The 18,399-nt window shown below is 31.7% G+C and overlaps 2 protein-coding genes across 52 annotated transcripts in view; one reads left to right on the top strand and one right to left on the bottom strand.

The window, feature by feature from the left end:
* The window catches only part of LOC128187705 (protein piccolo-like), a 34,723-nt gene extending 18,538 nt beyond the window's left edge, over window positions 1–16,185 (top strand). For 4 of the 37 annotated variants that reach the window (XM_052858154.1, XM_052858158.1, XM_052858153.1 and 1 more), the window contains 15 exons: window positions 761–811; window positions 1,258–1,311; window positions 1,771–1,806; window positions 2,592–2,680; window positions 3,628–3,771; window positions 5,259–5,299; window positions 6,762–7,051; window positions 7,395–7,415; window positions 11,380–11,527; window positions 12,006–12,059; window positions 12,816–12,899; window positions 13,116–13,212; window positions 13,739–13,854; window positions 14,275–14,438; window positions 15,548–16,185. In XM_052858154.1, the coding sequence (XP_052714114.1) occupies window positions 761–811; window positions 1,258–1,311; window positions 1,771–1,806; window positions 2,592–2,680; window positions 3,628–3,771; window positions 5,259–5,299; window positions 6,762–7,051; window positions 7,395–7,415; window positions 11,380–11,527; window positions 12,006–12,059; window positions 12,816–12,899; window positions 13,116–13,212; window positions 13,739–13,854; window positions 14,275–14,438; window positions 15,548–15,683 (1,525 nt within the window). In that variant the 3' untranslated portion in view covers window positions 15,684–16,185. The other 33 variants (XM_052858155.1, XM_052858159.1, XM_052858172.1 and 30 more) reach the window with 18 other exon arrangements.
* Window positions 16,186–16,651: 466 nt separating this feature from the next.
* The window catches only part of LOC128187700 (trichohyalin-like), a 72,186-nt gene continuing 70,438 nt past the window's right edge, over window positions 16,652–18,399 (bottom strand). For 13 of the 15 annotated variants that reach the window (XM_052858143.1, XM_052858141.1, XM_052858147.1 and 10 more), the window contains one exon: window positions 16,652–17,891. In XM_052858143.1, coding sequence (XP_052714103.1) covers window positions 17,796–17,891 — 96 coding nt within the window. In that variant the 3' untranslated portion in view covers window positions 16,652–17,795. Of the gene's footprint in view, window positions 18,033–18,399 lie in introns of all 15 variants that reach the window. The other 2 variants (XM_052858145.1, XM_052858136.1) reach the window with 1 other exon arrangement.

The following is an 18,399-nucleotide window of genomic DNA, read 5'->3' as shown; positions in this document are numbered from 1 at the left end:
GTGAAACATACACCCTCATACCCCTATTATACCACTTGATTTGTTTTTTTATCCATTAACCTTTTAACTCCTAATTTTACATGTATAATCAGTGTTACCAAGACCATTCTAACTATCAGCCTTGCAGCACCCTCAACTTCTCTCTAGTCTATATACATTCAGATGTATCTTTTGTAACTGTTTAAAAACTGTTTTCACCCAAGTTGTGTGTTTTCCACTCCAATATATAATCTAGTTATTTTGTAACTTTATTTGAATTACATACATGTGGAATGATCATCAAGTGATGTTGGTCATTTTTTATTTTTGTGCGGATGGAGACAAATAGAAAGCATGTATCTCTAATATGACATTTTGGTAATTAGTGCAATATATATTAAGTTATGACTTAATGTGACTTTAATTTGTTCTTATCACCGTTATTATACTATTACTAAGACTAGCAAGATATATTATTAATTAGATTTGTGCACTTTTCTGGTTGAGCTGAGTTGTAAACCGATCAGTTCAGGTAAAAAAAGGTTTTAAATAAGAATATAAAGTCAAGTCTAAGTTTAGGACTTTGCTTTATCAAGTGTTACCTTACTTTCACAATTGATCAGATGCCTCTCTCTATTATCTATTTAACTGAAAAAAATTCTCACGATTTGGTAGATAGAGCACCTGATTTAAATATGATCAAACAGCAGCCAGGGATTTTTGTAAGGGACATGAAATGAAATAGGTCATCACGTAATACCTTTACCTATATTTTCATCAGGTCAGGAATCAAGGCCAGACATGCCCTTGACCTTTGGCTGGGTCTGGACAGGTCGGTCAAGTTTAGACCCACATATAAGCATAACCTGTACAGGTGATTTCGTGTCTTGATTGGGTGGCTTTTGGGTCAGAAGGGACCACTTATATATATATATATATATATACATGTATATGGTTTTAATGGAGTTACATATTATATTTTGCACCTTTTTAGCCAAGCCTTATGAGCACTTTTCACATTTTTGTCAAATCAGTTTGGCTATCCTCTATGCATACATTTTAAGATAATTGACCTATGAATCGATAATGGATAACATTTTCATTTCATTTTACACAACTAACCATGCAGCCTTTTTTTTTAATTCTGAGAATAGAATATCTATCTTGATTTCCCTGAAGCAGGCCAGCTAGAAAATATTCATCAACATATATATATAGTAATAAAATAAAGTTCATGGAAACATTTTTCAGCATTCATTTTTTATTAATAAATTTTAGTTTTCAAAGGCAGGGAGTTAACCAATCAAATCTCTCCACTCTTTGGATGTTGGGGTGAGCACTAAAAAATGTGTAAAGTTGCTGCTTATTGGGCAATTGATGGTCCAGCATAATAATACAGCATTTTACCTGCTTTGTGGAGTTTTGTTCCAGTTTTACTGATGATTTCTCTCTGCTTTTGTTTACTGTAATGACAGATTGAGTTGTTATATATTTATATTATTAATGTAGATATATTAAACAGACATCTCTTGAATGAAAGTTAGATGTAACCAATCAAAATAGCAATAACAACCAAACATGTATTATTCTTTAATTATTAAATGACATTCCAAGTGTTATTCATAAACCAATAAAGCTTTGTTGCATGATCTGTTAGTATTATGATCTGCAATCAGTGAAATATGTCCAGTAGTCTGTTATGTCAAGTTATTTGTAATAATTTATGAAATGACTCAATTATGGAGCTTGATCAGATAGCGATAACATTTCAATACTTTGTGTGTCAAACAGTGAACCCCCAGAAACTCCAGTTGTGGTGGAGCCTGAGTAAGTCTTGATGTTTCATTTAAGCACATCTTGTGCAGAGTGATAAATCACCCAATCAGTGTCTCTCTAACTTCAACAAAACATCCAATCAATAATTCCTTTTAACATTTTGCTGTAAAATCATGTTCACCCAATCAGTGTGTGTATTTTTTTAAATTATGTTTTATACAATGAAGCACACCTAACTATCTGTTTACATTAATTTTAAATAGTCACAAACTTACAAAATGAAAATCACATTAAACAGAAACTATTACTTTTGTCTCCTCTGCTAAATTGTCTATACTGAGAACATTCTCAGATACTGTATTAAGTTCTTTTTTTCTGGTTTTGTTTTTAGATGTGTCAATACTTCTACATGCACACATTGTAATGTTGATTTTTCATGTGTTCTGACAAGAAATTGAAGAGTTCAAGGATGTTTACATTTCTAAAAAGCATAATATCTGAATAAAAGAATTTTATGATACTACTTAAAAGTTACTGCAATTATTTTAACCTTGGTCTTTCATTACCTAAAAACAATTGCATTCTATTCTCTCTGCTTTGGGTTTATATATGAAGCTGCTATGTTTGGAAGAGGGTTTTCACAAATTTATTGCAGAAACTACAGTACCACTATGTTTTCCTTAAAACCTGAAATATCTAGCTTGTAATTCTTGATCTTTTAATTAGCAATTAAGCTGTTAAACTTTAAATGAATCAGATACTGTTGAAGTTAATATGTATTATGGTATTTATATATGGTATTGATACTGATGAGATGTTTTGTCCTCTATGTGCAGTAAGGAGGGGCGTGGTGGTACGGAGGGACGGCCAGGGTCCCCCACCTCTACTGTGGACGGGACGGACAATCAGCCTGACCCACCAAAAGGTAAACTGTAACCTGTGTACAGGTATTGTAAACACCTGTGTATAGTGTATCTCAAGGAATCAGAATAGATGTATAGAGACACAGGGCTGTTGAAGTAGATAAATGGAATGTAATGTACTATATAGAACAGTCTTAGTGATGGAATGTAATGTACTATATAGAACAGTCTTAGTGATGGAATGTAATGTACTATATAGAACAGTCTTAGTGATGGAATGTAATGTACTATATAGAACAGTCTTAGTGATCATGCTGACTACTATACTCTGTCCCAAGATATTTTGGATTCACGTTTGGACGATTTTTAATAAAAATACACTTACCTGTGAAAGAAGTGCAATTGAAATAGTTGAAAGGGATATTTTCCAAGATAATTTCATTGACACATTATCATCTTTCACTCGGAAAAATTCACAGGAACGAAAACAGATTCCTTACGGAGATTTATAATGGGGAATGTTTACATCTTTTCTCCATTCGGAATACACTCGGAATACATCGCGCAATATTTCAACGTTATCATCCGGGCTTGCTGCAATGCAAAATCTCCGTAGACATCACATTTTTTAGCATTGTATTGAAACCTGATAAGCTAACAGGGGCGTTTTGACTGAGAAATCTTGGAAATTTTTCATACTTTTGAATGAACATCGTTTGGATCCTGAGGTATTTATAAATATCAAACAATTAAGCCAAACGTGAATCCAAAATATCTTGGGACAGAGTATAGAAAGTTATCTTGCTTTTAAATGCATGGAGCATACATAATTGTCATTTAATAATTACTCCTCTTTGATTCATCCATGTATACTTAGTATCTAGATATTATTTCATATCTGCTTGATGATTAAACCATCTGTCATGTTTTTTCCTAGTACAAATCTTGTTTTACCTGTAGCACTATAGAAACATTTATAGCTCATTGTGCATGTGACAACAATTTTCAGAGGAGGAATCTGAGCCAATGGTAGAAACAAAGCCAGATATCATTACTCCGTCAGTAATAGATATCCCGGACAGTAAGTCAGATATCTCTAGCAGCTCAGCACAGCCACAGCTCACCTCTGTAGATATCCGAGTCATTATCACTGGTACACCTTTCGATTTCTGAGTGAGAGTTGCCTCCCTTGAAATGCATGCAGCCTTAATAATCTAACATGTATGGTTTCTGTTTGGTGTAAACTTTAATACTTATACACCTGAACAAAATTCAAGCCTCTTAATTTTTTGGGAAAGGGGAGTTTAAAATCTGGTTAAATAATTTAAGCCAGATTCAAATGATATAATATATTCATGAAAATAAAATACATAGAGACAACAAATAATCTTCTTTTATATTCATATTATTAATGCAGTTATATATTGGTAAAACGTTTTCATCTGTGGCAAAAATTATTTCCGTTGTAGTCATGTTTTACATATTATTACATGTACAATAATCACGTCACCTTACCGGTAACTAATATTCATTGGAAATTGCCTGCTGGTGACCATATATGTATTTGTTTTGCCAACAATAAAGCCTTAGATAATGAGGATATTGGTTGGAAAAATTATCATAAGTATAATAAAAGTTTCCTTTGTTACACATCATGGGGGATCATGTCCAACTGCTATTAATACATGTATTACTATATAAGTCTTATTAAATATTCACTGTATCCATCCTCCTGTTCTCTCTCCCAAATTTAATTACCTTTATATAAAATTGTTCTGTGTAAATTATTTGTTAAAATTTGATTCAATGAAATAAGTAAAACTGAAACTTGCATAAGGTCATCGGTATGTAAAATACTGGACTTTTTGCTTACTTTTGTATGAGCTATAATATAGCTTGGAGCTCTAGCTATTGCGATATTAGAAGTAACTTGGGAATTACCAGGGTTAACAAAATTCTTTTCAGAATGATCAGTTATTAAAAGATACTAATAGGTTCAACTAACTCATTTAGTTATTAAGTACTACAGAATCATTAAAATTTGTGGGGGACAATTTTTGTTGATTGCAAAAATTTTACAGATTCAAGGGGACGTAATTTAATTCGCCTTTTATCTTAAACCTACAAAAAGAAATATGACTATAACCTTAATTTATTAATTCGTGGAGGATGCTAATTTGTGGATGAACTGTACCAACAAATTCCACAAAAATTGAACCACCACGAAATCTAATGATTCCACAGTATTGTTTGTCTTGTATGTTTAATTATTTCATAATAACTTTTTGCTTTGGAATTTTTGTATATTCTAATTACTTATAATAACATTTAAACATTTATTATAAATTGTTGAATACACTGTGATGAAAGTAAAAAAAAAAACAGGTTAAAGTATGCTTATTCTGCTTTCTTATAGTGGCTATAGAATCATATTGTTTATTATACATGTATTATAAACACTGATGTATTTTTATGCTCAAATTTATTAATTGCAATGATATTTTAAAGTACTTTTTGATATTGGCAATTGATTATACTAATTTGACATGTTCCAATTCGATCAATAAAATGTGTGTTTATTTGAAACAGACAAAGAACTCATTTAGTTCCTTTTCTCATGAAAGTTTTCTTTTTGAACAGGCAAACCCAGCACAAAAACGGACAGCAAGGATGATAAAAAGGTAGGCAAACATGTATATTTTAAAAAGTTTACAATAGAATAAAAATCTGAAGTTGTGATATATGTAAACAAGTATGATATACAACAGTATAATCATGCAAGTATGAATTAGAATTGCATGAAATAAAGCACTTACTGACATTGCCAAATTCTGGTCAAGCACCCAATGTCAAGCTTCATTAAAATTTTTCCCTTGCCATTTATGGTCCAGACAATTTGTAATTGACTGAAATCTACCTGATACTATTGCATGAATGACATGTATGTTAAACAGGTGCTTTACTGGGCCAATCTCCATCAGTAATTTAATATCAATTGAGCATACATTAGCTATTGCCAAGTTCGGATAAATCACATCTATCCATAATGCATGCAGAAATGTAACCTAGCTGTCACACTTTTATGCTTTCCTTTCTTCTGAATAATATTAACAGATCATGTTTATATCTGTAAGTTTTGCTTTCAAAACTGGAGGATATGTTTAATAGACCAAAGAATCAAATATGGAAGTGAAATATGATTAGTGAAAAATAAAGATATCAAATAGTGATATATCTGGGGAATATTACGCGGTTAATACATACTTGCTTTTACAAATGATAAAATATCGACTGTTGATAGAAGGTACAAATACATTGTCAATTTCTGGCAACATAAGGTTTTGCAATAGCTCTCAGAGAAATTCAGATAAGTACCGTATATTGATGAATAATTCATTGCATTACGGAGTACCTGCTAAGGGCACTGTACAGATAGTAGATACATAAAACTGGTTTCCCACACTGCACAGCTATAGCAAACCTTCACATCGGTAGAAATATATAGTTAATAATGAATAAATCAAACATTGCATGTATTTCTGGCGACACCAAAGAGAAAGTGTATCTTTATATGTCCAAGTGCATTGTGATTTCTACAATGAACAAATTAGAGCCTGTTTGAATTTTTTGAAAGCCTGACTAGTAAATAGAGGCAAATCCATACTCTTTGTGAAGGCAGCAAACTGAAATTGATTTTTCACCTGTATGAGGCTGCAGTTACTAAGAGCACGGGCTAGCTGCCTGACTCAATAATCATTTCTACACAAATTACTGATGTTCAAGCCCGGTAGGATTTGATTGCTAGATAATTAATGGTAAAATCGGAATAATTGTTCAAGAGGCTGATCAGACATACTGTTGTCTGTTTTATTATGGAATAATTGTGAAATCTGTGTACATCAATTTGTACCAAGTGGGTAATTGTTTTGAATTATCATTCAGTTTTGTCTTGATGCGATTAATATGTACATTATGTGAATACTATTTTGAAATATATTCTATTGCGTTAATATCATATTTTTGGACATATATTTTCAATGTTCAGTTTTTTCATATTTTGATATAAATATGCCATGTCATTAGATGTTGGGTTTTTCTTTTGACTTTCCCAACCATAAATAACAAAATTGTTTATTTGTACAGAAAACCGAACCTATTAGTGTGCCGAGTGATAGAGATGGTCGTCAATCTCCTGTCCAACCCCCACCCTCCCCAGAACCCCTGACTCCGAAAGAAGACCCCAATAAAGACGCAGCTCTCCTGAAGTCTCTCCGAGAAGCTGAGGAAGAAGAGGAAAGGCGAAGAAGGGCCCTTGTCAAAAAAGAGAAGAAGCCAATACATCGCACACGGAAACCAAAGGAAGAAATGGAGGAGAAAGTGGAGCCCCCCAAACCGGCCACACCCCCTCCACCTCCTCAACCCATTGAGGACACGTAAGTGGAATTTACAATTACCTGAAAATTGTATGCTTTAATTGTATACATGTGTTTGTATTTCTATTTATTTGCAAGTCAACTTTAAGCTTCAATGTTTATGAATGACTGCAAAAACTTCTAGATTGTTTGGAAATTTTTTGTCCAATCTAGGAGTATTTGAGGATGATTTTATCAAAATGGAAATAAATATTTTCCTAAGTACTTAAAAAAAATGATACTATAACTATTGGGCATGCATGGACTCAAATCATTTGTTTGCAATTTATGAAAAATAGTAACTATAAAGGAACTACATGATGTAGTTGGAATATTTTGTGAAGTTTGACATTTCTTTTCCCAGCGTTACTCTTGTACAGCAATGGTAATTCAATCACAAGCATGTCAGTCAGATGTCAGTCAGATTTCAGTCCAGTTCATATCTGATATTTTCTTAGAATCACTATATAACCTTAATTCCTGCATGGTATAACAAATTCATCTCTCTCTCTCTCTCTCTCTCTTTCTCTCTCTCTCTCTCTCATGGTATTAATTGCATCTTGCTCAAAGGAATATTTTTCATTTTTTTTAGCTATAAAACTTATCATTATATGTACTTTTTATTTTAAAGTTTTGAATATTCGCTGTTGTTTAGAATGTTCAAATCATAAACATATCAATTTTGAGATTTCTCATTGGAAAAGATATATATACAGCGAATACCAATCCAAAACGAACATGAATTCAGTTCACAGACCTATCAAGTATTATTCATAGATTATGTTTATGAGGAAGATGTTGGTTTTTTGCTTGATCAGCATGATGTAGATATATTGATACTTGCATGCATACCTGTGAATATATAAAGACATCTTATGCATGGTAAATTATTTGAATCCCTAGCCTATTTTAGAATTTATTATTTTAAAAAAACAAAGTCAAATATTACACAGCCATTGATATCCATTAAGAATTTTAAGTACATGTATAACTTAGTCACTATTCTTTATTGATATCTGTAAATCAATTTTTTTTTGTCAAGTACATATATTTTATTTATTAGTTTTTATAAAAATTTCCAATGTTACCAGATACATAGCATGCAATATTAATTATATTATAAAGAAAATTAAACACTACAAATGTCAAAGTGTTGAATGGTTATATATTTATTCAATCCAGGTTTGTTATATTTGCTGTAATTATCAAATTCAGTAATGAGACGTACAAAACAAGAACTATAGTGAACCATACTTCGCACAGTCAATATTTTCTGTTAAATATCCTCATTGTCATGAAATGTTGCCTCTTCCTTTTTTTTGCCCTTCTTCTATCACAATATATACATGTACCAAATTCAAAAGATTCATGCCAATATTGAAATGGTATAGGTATGATGTGCTAATTGGTTTGGCCTGATCCTGAGAGAATTAAAAATTGATCGGGGATGAAAGAAAGTTACCTCCCTTTTCACAGCATCACTACTTTGAATATAATCTGTGAGAGCAGCAGAAAGTTTTGACAATTTCAGATCTGAAAATCTTTTTACGCAATGCCCTGGTTTTGTGATGTATGATTCAAGATTTACTACCTATAAGTTTTTTTGAAATTTTTTTTTCTTTTGAGCCTATACTATATCGATCTCAAGTTTGATTGTCCTTTTAATACTATAGTAATTCAAACATTGAATGATGAATTTAAAAGCCAGAAAACTTTACAGCAAAGAAAATTTACTTGTGAAAGAAATTGTTTGAGAGTTCTTTTTACTTCAAACCATTTTAATATTTGTACAGCCAATTCTGTTTGATTCTTTTGATGTCAGGCATGAAAATGCAGAAAATAGGCCGATCTTTGTCCCTTTTGTTTTTCGGAGGGACCAATGCACCATGGTGTCGTGGTGTGTAGACAAGATAGAACAGCACAGCACAATCTTAGAGCGCAATGACAAAAAAATCTTCTTCATGTCAATGGAGATTAACACAAAAGAAAGTAAAGGGACAAGATAAGAAAAGCTTAACGCGTCGGGTTGTTTATTGGTGAAACACGAACAGGTTTCTAGGCAAGAATACAGTAGACTTTTAATTATCAAGACACCAAATATATCACCTGAGTTAGAACATGGGCATTGAAAATGAAATTTAATAAAAAGAATTCAGTCTGAGGCTTTTAAAACTCCTCCACTTGTGTACATATTGGCAGTGATAAAATGGAGAGAATTTAACTTAATTTGACAGTTGTCAATTTTGTCTTGTTCTGGATATATTTTATTGGAGGTAAAAACTTTTATTGGAGGTTGAACTTTTTTCGTGGATGTTTTAGTTATTTCATAAAGTGGATTTATGTGACATATAGAGAAAGGAGTTTCTTAATCAACTCTAGCTATCATCAACAAGGTATTCATAATCGGTATCTGCAAACAATTTATTTTTAAAAATGCTTAAATTTTTTTCTCCATTTTTGAAACTTAAATCCTTAAATCTTGAAGTATATAGATACCTCAAAGTCTGAAATGATTTCAATATTAAAATAAGATTTTATATATCTATATGTCGATATATATGTCGATATTGTAATATATATATATAGACTGATTTTTTTGACTAATCAACTTAATTTTAAATATATAATTGTTTTTATGATGTACAGAGTTTTCTGAATAGTGGTAGAAAAGTTGCAAGTTTTTGCAATTCAAATATCTGTTAATTTTTGTGTGTGCAGAAAAGTGTATAACTTTAGTATCTGATGTATCAAGAAGACATTTAGGTATATAGAAATAATTCATTTCAACTAAACAACTGGAGTGAACAAATTTTAAGTTACCCATTTGAGGAGTAGGAACATAGTTCATACAATGAACTAGATTTTGCAAAGAGTGATGCCAAATCTGTACGTGCTAAAGTAAAAATTAATTACTTGTGTATGAGTAAAATGTTGGTTTTGTCTGAGGTAGAGCAGGAACCTAGAAGTGGTCATTAATCAGGGATTCTATTGATGGTCCATAATCCTAGGACATCGATTTAGCTCGGCTGTAAATCGGCTTAATCAATTTCCCCTTGTCAATCAATTGGATAGATTTGTCCTATGTACATAGAGTTGAAGGAAAATATGTCCAACTTATCTGCTAGTTTGATAAACATCATGGAAACAACTCTATAATCTTTTCGCTGAATTATTTTCCATCATATTATTTTGAAGGCAGGTTGATATGGCAAGTCAAATGTTAGAGGTAAGATTGGCAGATTAAGTTTGTAAGAACATATTGTTCAGGTTTTTGTTTCCATATATATTGCAGTCTTAGAATGTAATTAATTAAAGAACCAACAACTGCAAATCATAGACATAGACACAGATAAAGTTGAAAATAAATAATAAAAGGTGTACATCTAGAGGAAAGACAATATTAAATTTTAAATTTAAATTTAAATATTGAAGTTTTCTTTTTATTCGTATGTCTACAGGTGAAACAGACTGCCTGCAACTAAACTGTTATATATTCCAAAAAAAAGAAAAAAAAGATGAGATGTTTGTTTTAAAGGCTCATTCCTGTTTATTTTATAGATTCATGGTGACATACTTTCCTTTTAAAATTTTACATAACACAACCAGAATTGTCTAAAATTTTCATTTGTTCTTTGAACATTTAAAAAACCTGATATTGACAAGAGATTGCCAAAAGTCTTTGGTGTGTGTGTTATGGGTTTTATAAGATGTTAGGTCTGTGTACCTTATAGTCTTTGAAATGTTCCTGAAGTTCATTCCGTTTTATAGGATTTTAAAACATTCTGAAAGATTGGGCCAACATTCATTGCGACATTATTTGCCAGTTTGAAATGTTTGCCAACCTAAGTGCATCATTTACTCTGATTTAAAGGCGTAAAATTTGATATGAAATAGTAAATATTTCAGAATAGCTAGGGAGAAAGGAGAAGGTTTGCTCCTTGTAATAACACCTGGGGAGGCCTTGTGAAGTACAAAAGTGTGGTGGAATTTCTTATTGACAAAACCAGTGGGCCTTGTGGATATAAAGGAGACTTAGAATTTACTTTAATCAATAAACTGTTGAGATATAAGGCATTATGAAAATTTTGTGCATGTCCGTAGCTGTGATTTTACCATAGTGCAAATGCATTATCTCAATTGCTAGGCTTATGTAAAATTCTTCCTTTCTTTTTTTTTCCAGGTGCAATTGAATCATAAATGAAATTCATAGATAGGATATTAACAATTAAAATAATGTATTGCTTGAATTTTAAATTGAAATATATTAATAAACTTGTTATTCAGTAAACATTCATGGATTAATATAGTTACTCAAATTTGGTTCAAAGGAAAATGTCTCTCTATTTCAGGAAAAACAAAGACATTAAGGTTGATTTAGAGGTCCCCAGCCTGCCGACCTTTGAGGACAAGAAGAAAGACAAGAAAGAGAAACGGAAAGCAGAGCGCCACCTGGTGTCCCAACCAAAGCATGAAACTCCCCCTCCCAAAGACCCCGAGGTACTGGAGCCAAATAGCAACAATTCATAATCTGTATACAGTGTATTACCATTTCAAAACTTAGGTATCTTTTAGTAGATATATGATAAACAAGGATACAAGATACATATTTATACTGGTACCTGCATGTTTGTATCATTGTAAAATAGGCAGTTCAAGTTTGAGAGTACAATATACTTGTCAGAAATTTAGAATTTTTTTTAGATAGGAAAGCGTTGATCAGAATTTATTACTTAATGGGTCCGAGTTACACATTTAGGGCAACTTTATTGGCTACTATTTTGTATGAAATATAATTTTTACCACCTTTTCTCTACGAGAGACATAAATAGTTCACAAGTTAGCAATTCTTAACATTCATCCCTTGATTATATTATGTCTTCAGTTAGTTGATTGCATGGAAATGTTTGTAAATTATGTATGATAGAAAGTAGATTTTTCTGTTTGTGTTCATATAAGTACTGTTTCCTGTTGTCAGCCCCTTGTGTTAAGAACTCCTCTAGAGTTTCCTAAAGAGGAAGAGGTGGATTTGGTAAGCAATATGTGAGCACTGGACAGTCACCATTCATACACCATTGCAGTGTCAGATCTGTGTCATATGTCATGAACAATAGTGGTGTTTTGTTCGACGGATTTAACAATTAATTGTCATCTGTGATTATTGTTGCATGTTGGATCATCCTCTTAACATAATAGGTCTGCAGTGTTAATGGTATTCAAAAGTGGGCTTTTTAGATGGAAACTTTAACATCGTTGCTAGCAGGGTTTAACTTCAACCTCATTGCTAGTAGAGTTGAATCATTTATGTTAAAAATTAACTGAATTAGCTTTAGAGTTACATGTCCTGTTTGTGCTTTAATATATAATTATAACAAAAAGTCATGAAAACACATATACAAGTTAAATTATACCTAAAATATGTGAGCTTTATAAAAAAAATTGTTGCATACTCATTGCATGCGAAGCTTGTTAAATATGTCTACAATGCTCTCATGATATAATGGTAGAATATCAATATAAGATATATATGCTCTCATGATATAATGGTAGAATATCAATATAAGATATATATATATATATATATATATATCTCTCTCTCTCTCCCTCTCTCTCTCTCTCTCTCTCTCTCTCTCTCTCTCTCTCTCTCTCTCTACCAGTATGTGTAAGTAGATTAGAGATACATGTACCTAGTACAGTCGTATACAGTATGAGTTACAAATATGAAATCTTCTGGTACTTGTCCAATTGGGATCAGTTTAATTTATGATTTTTTCTTTACTCTGTATAGGATGATTTAGATGACCAGCTAAAGCAAAGACTGAAGAATTTTGACTTTAACATTATGGAGATGATGGGAGAAGATTCTCCAAGGGTAGGCAACTCTTGTGAACAATTACCTATTGGTTAGAATATACAATGTATTTGTACGTGAAAATGCCTAATGTTTTTTTCCAATTTGATGGAGCAACTAATACATGTTCCAATAAATAATTTTTCAGATAATTTTAGCTTACATTCTTTAATGTTTAATAAAAGTATTGAAACCCATGCATTCATTGTAATTTATTTTGCAAAATTTGTTCTTCAGAAAAATGTCCAGAAGGCTACGTGGGTTACAGGGCGGCTAGCTTTGTCCCAGCAGTCCAGCAGATTCACCCTACCTATCGACATGGCACGTCTGGAGCGTAAGTCTCCTTAAAGAATTCTATTTCAGAAATACTTTTGAATCATTTAGATTTATATGGGTGTCAATTTTCATGAATTTTCAGGTCCATAGGGAACACAATTTTGAGGCTTCATTTTCATGATTGATATACATGTATATGACAGTAGATCAAATTAAATATCGGTTTATTGCAGATTTAAATTAATAAATGAGAGGTAATCAATTTTCAAATAAAAGGGCACCATAAGTTCATGTATTAGGGTATTGGGCAGATTTTGATTCTACAGTAACAGATTTGCCAATAATTTTTTGATATTATGCTAATCACCTTTATATTATTCATAAATGTAAATGGTAATGGAGGCAAATTAAATTGATATAATTTTGATTGCATATTATGTTATAGCAACTATGATAAAATATCTAATCTAATATTACTATTAGAAATTGAACCCACATGTAACAGCAATATTAACATCTGCTTTAATCATGTAGTTGATTTTATTGGGAATAATTTCATAGAAAAATTAATCCATTTTTTGTAGAAATGACGCCATTAGATTATGTGAAAAATTTTTGCATCATCAAGAGGCGACGGAAAAAGCTTTATCAGGACATCTTTGTAAAACACAAAGATAAAACTGGCCAAATACCATTCAAGGTAGGCTCATTTCTATCAGAGAGTTCTCCCCCTTACATGTACATGTAGATACCATTTATCATTTACATTTACCTTTACAGGAGCCAATGGGATAGAATTTATATAAATGCATTCATACATCAATGATACTAGTATCTGGCTCTGCAAGGTGTAATAAAACATGGATGGGCTCAAGTTTGATCTCAATCTCTCTCTTACAAAAGGATAATATTATATATAGTGGAAAACTCCTAATATGTGAGACTAAACATGAGCTTGATCACCTATGTTTAATGCACTAAAGGCCTGATATGCATGCCAATTATTTGCGGAATAAATAAAGGAATAAAATGAAAAAGAGAAAGTAGTTATAATCCATACATAATTCACAGAAAAAATTAACTCTTTTGAGTATCTTAAGTAATATCTACAATTTTATAGGACCTGGAAAAAGCCTTGACAATGGTTTTGGTGAATACGCTTACATCTGATGACTACAAGAGAATAGTGGAGCTGCTAGATATCTCGGATTCCACGCGCGTGGATGTGGATGGATTCTCTGCAATGGCTGCTCTCGCTGAAAGATTGATGTGTTCAACACATGTGTAAGTAGCAAAATCAAAATGAGAACTTCCCATTTCATCTCTATGTAATTTCATATAGAAGTGTTATTTTTATAATGCTTTATTTTGAGGAAAAAAGAAAAATCTGTCATTTTGGGCAATAGGTATCATTTAATTTTCAGCATTTGCATAAGATTTTGTGCATAATTTTGAATGAAATTGGGCATCAATGTAAACTGTTTTCTGAACAATTCTTAGTTTGCATGAAATCATAAATGTTTTATGCATTATAAACATTTAATTGCCATAAATTTTTAGTATTTTTATCCTTGCATTATGCATAATATGACTATGTAAGCATTTTGAATACATACTTGTATCTCTTAATTTAGAGTGTTTTTTTTTACCAAAATATCATGATCTTTATTATTTTGTTACCCTACCAGTACTTTGATTTTTAAAAGCTTAATTCTTGTCTGAAGCAACTGAAATATTGCATTTAGAATGTTTATTGCATGATAAACAATTTGAAGAGTCTGTATTGACATATAAGAAACTCTTTCTTGCAGCGAGTAAGTAAACACAACCTCAGGATGAGAGGTAGTAAGTCCTGGTGTTGTAGCATGCCAGAAATAAGTGTGTCACCGTAAACCCTTTCTTATTAGTAACACCTTCAATTTGTGGACATTAAAAAATTGTTACATGAAGTGTTCGCTTTGATGCTGTGCATTTTTGATACAACCTAGTGTTGACAGTAAGCTAGGTACAGACATTTTGTTGTCTGTCCAGCTGATGAATGCCTTTCTAACGGTTGTCAAGGAAAAGTCCTATATTAAATACATGGACTGACTTCCATTTTGTTTTAATCTTTGTTTACTTACCCGTAATTGTAAAAGTAAGTGGGCTGTTTTATCCCTGCACCTATGCTTCTGTTGATCAATTCCTTAACCTAGCTGTTTTAACACTGTGTGGAGTTTTAGAGACAATTTAAATTTGTTTATTTCAGAAAAAAATTTGACGCTTGACAAAAATTTTCAAATTGAAATGAAGATAATTCTTATGATTTTTTAAACTCAACTTTGATCTCTACCTAAAAAATTTGTGTTGTGTACCATGAACATAACCAATTTTCCTTTTCTATTTATGATCAGTTCCCAAGAACAAGTGGATCAACCCGATTATCAAAAGGAAAAAATAGAATGTGCAGACTTCAGTGCTCTGGAATGGAAGTTAACAGGAGTTCAAGTGAACCCTAAAATTGTCCGGATTCTCAAGGAACTGAACTGATTGAACTGAGTAGGTCCGCACTGCCAGTCCCTTCAACACGGTCCATGTATCTAGTGTTCGGATCGAGATCCAGTGAGCAGCCTGTCCGCTCGGACAGATAGACTCAAGCTTTAACACAACATGCCCTGTTGATAGCAGCTGTGATAATAGATTTCTCATTTCGTTATTCAGGCTAATACCTAATTTCAGTCTTTTTTTTCTTTTTAGAGAAATCTATTTTGATAGAGTTTAGGAGCATTTCTGTGATAAATGTAGAAAGACATTGCCCCCTCCAATTGCAATACACTGCATTTAAGAGGAAATAATCTATTCATCATTTGTAATTATTACAATACTCATGTCATCTCTAGCAATATAGTATAGACGAATGTCAGATGATTTTTAAAGAGAACCTCGGAACATCACTCTTTTATTAAATTAAATCATTGTAGAACAGGATTTATTTATTTATTTACTACAAGATGCAATTTTATTAAATGATGAATAAAAAAATCTTATAATATTTGAAGTCTCTCTCTATTTCTTGAACATTAAGAACACCTGGTATAGCTTTAAACCTTTATACAAAGAATTTTGGCATGGTGCAAAAAGTTGCATTTTGGGGTTCTGGGTAAAATAAATCTTTATAGCAAACCTTACTACGATATTTCAGTTTGAATTACTTTGTGTATGTATGTACTGTGTAAAACTTCCAATATATATTAAGTTTATATTTCATTTTCCATTAATCTGAACACATCCCTGACATGCATACATGTAGCAGTAGATGTGTACAAAACTATAACAAGGTCTGCTTGAACATATAGTTATTCCAAGGGGAAAAACTCTGCTAAATTCATGAAGTTGGTAGGTAGGTCACCTTGTATATGAGCAATTCCCTTTCAAACATGCATAATAAACAGACAAGTTAATTATAGTTACATGTACCCTATTTATCATATGATTGAGCATAAAGAAATTAACACAACTTAAGTTGAACATATATCATATTTATTTGTAATATATACATGTATTAATAATATCATAAATACATTTTGCAAATAATGCATAAATATAAAAAAAAACCCACTAGCTAATTACATCTAAAAATTGCAATATCCTATTCTATGTCAACACTCATACCCTCAATTACTCACAACACATGCATTCGCTTTTATTCACCACTCCTATTCTACGACACAGCACTATGTTTTCCTTTTATGGACGGAACAAAATATCACAGACAGCTGATGGATCATCAGAGAATTAGACATCTCTGTCGGGTTTGTAAAATTAAAAAAAAATTTTCAAAGACTCGCCACGAAAAGCAACTACCGGTACACGTAAAGCGAATAATATACAGCAACGTTCAATCTCAGATCTGCCTCCAGCTCAACTCTAGTATCTAATAATTTATACTTTATAAATATGACTACCAAAGATGAAAAAAAAGTTTGGCACAGAAACTATATGAATATACGCTTTTAAAAGAAATCAATAAATATATTTTCATTTAAATACAGGAATACATTTGTAGAACTCTAAATGGACGGAAGAAGCAATACTAAATGAAAAAAAAAAATCTTGCCAACTCATACTAATTTTAAAGTATATGAAAACATTTTGATTAAAAAATATTTATAAATTATGAATTAATAAAAATACCTACTTTTAACAATCAAAAGATAAGAAAGTAGCTACAATATTTACATGTAATCAATCTAGTATTTAACATAAAAAAAATTATAATCCATAGACATTAGAGAGCTTTTACATATTAATTAATATGAACATTGTACATGGAAGTCACTTGATATGAGGTTATTGCAAAAATATCTAGCATAATAAATATAGGTGTTCAGATATATGTTGTAATGAGAAGGGAAAACAAATGATTTAAAAATTCTTCATTATTCTTGCAAAATTGTTGATGTGGATCTTACCAGGGCATACATTGTACATGTAATGTTTATTCTTGCAACGTCACAGTATTTGACCATGGCAATACATACAACACTATAATGCTGATTCCATGATTACACATGAAGCACGTGTCCCATTGAGAATCGGTGACTACACAGATGTCAATACAAGTAATGTAAGATGAGTACTATCAGTAGAACATGAGTACTATCAGTAGTGGTTATTGTCGTGGACAGAGTACCAAGCCTCACGGGGGTGATAATACCTGTCCAAGTTACCGTATGACCTCCCCAGGTAAATCAGATCCTGAAACAGACACATACAGGTGAGAGAACAATAAGATCTACAGGGCGTTTCCTGTGTTTAGTGCGTGGTATTGAGGTCCTTCATCGGAGAGGCTGGCCGTTTAGTCAGCTGCTGATACGATTTGCTAAGGTGTATCAAATCCTGAAAAAAATCAAAGTCACACACATATAAGTCACATTCTAACATCAGCTGTGGCTCTTTTGATGGACGAAATTTTTCATTATAGTTTTTTAAAATCCTTTAAGAATTGGTTTTTTATAAATGGTATTTGTTAAAGTTATGAGAACTACTAGTAGTTTTGTACAAGTTAAACCCAATGTGATGAATATTTGATATTGGAAAGGTTTTTTTTTTAATAAAGAGTGAAAAATTATAATTATATAAAGTAAATAGTGTTCAGAAAATCAGCTTGGATAAATGAAAGTATAAACAATTAGAGACGTGAGAACAAGAAGCTAATGTTAGCATGTTTGTAAATGAAAGCATGTGCCAGATCCCAGCAGTTGAT

Source organism: Crassostrea angulata, chromosome 6, assembly GCF_025612915.1.
Source record: "Crassostrea angulata isolate pt1a10 chromosome 6, ASM2561291v2, whole genome shotgun sequence".
Classification (NCBI taxonomy): Eukaryota; Metazoa; Mollusca; class Bivalvia; order Ostreida; family Ostreidae; genus Magallana; species Magallana angulata.
Note: the sequence above shows the minus strand (reverse complement) of the source record. Positions and strands in the feature narration are given on the sequence as shown.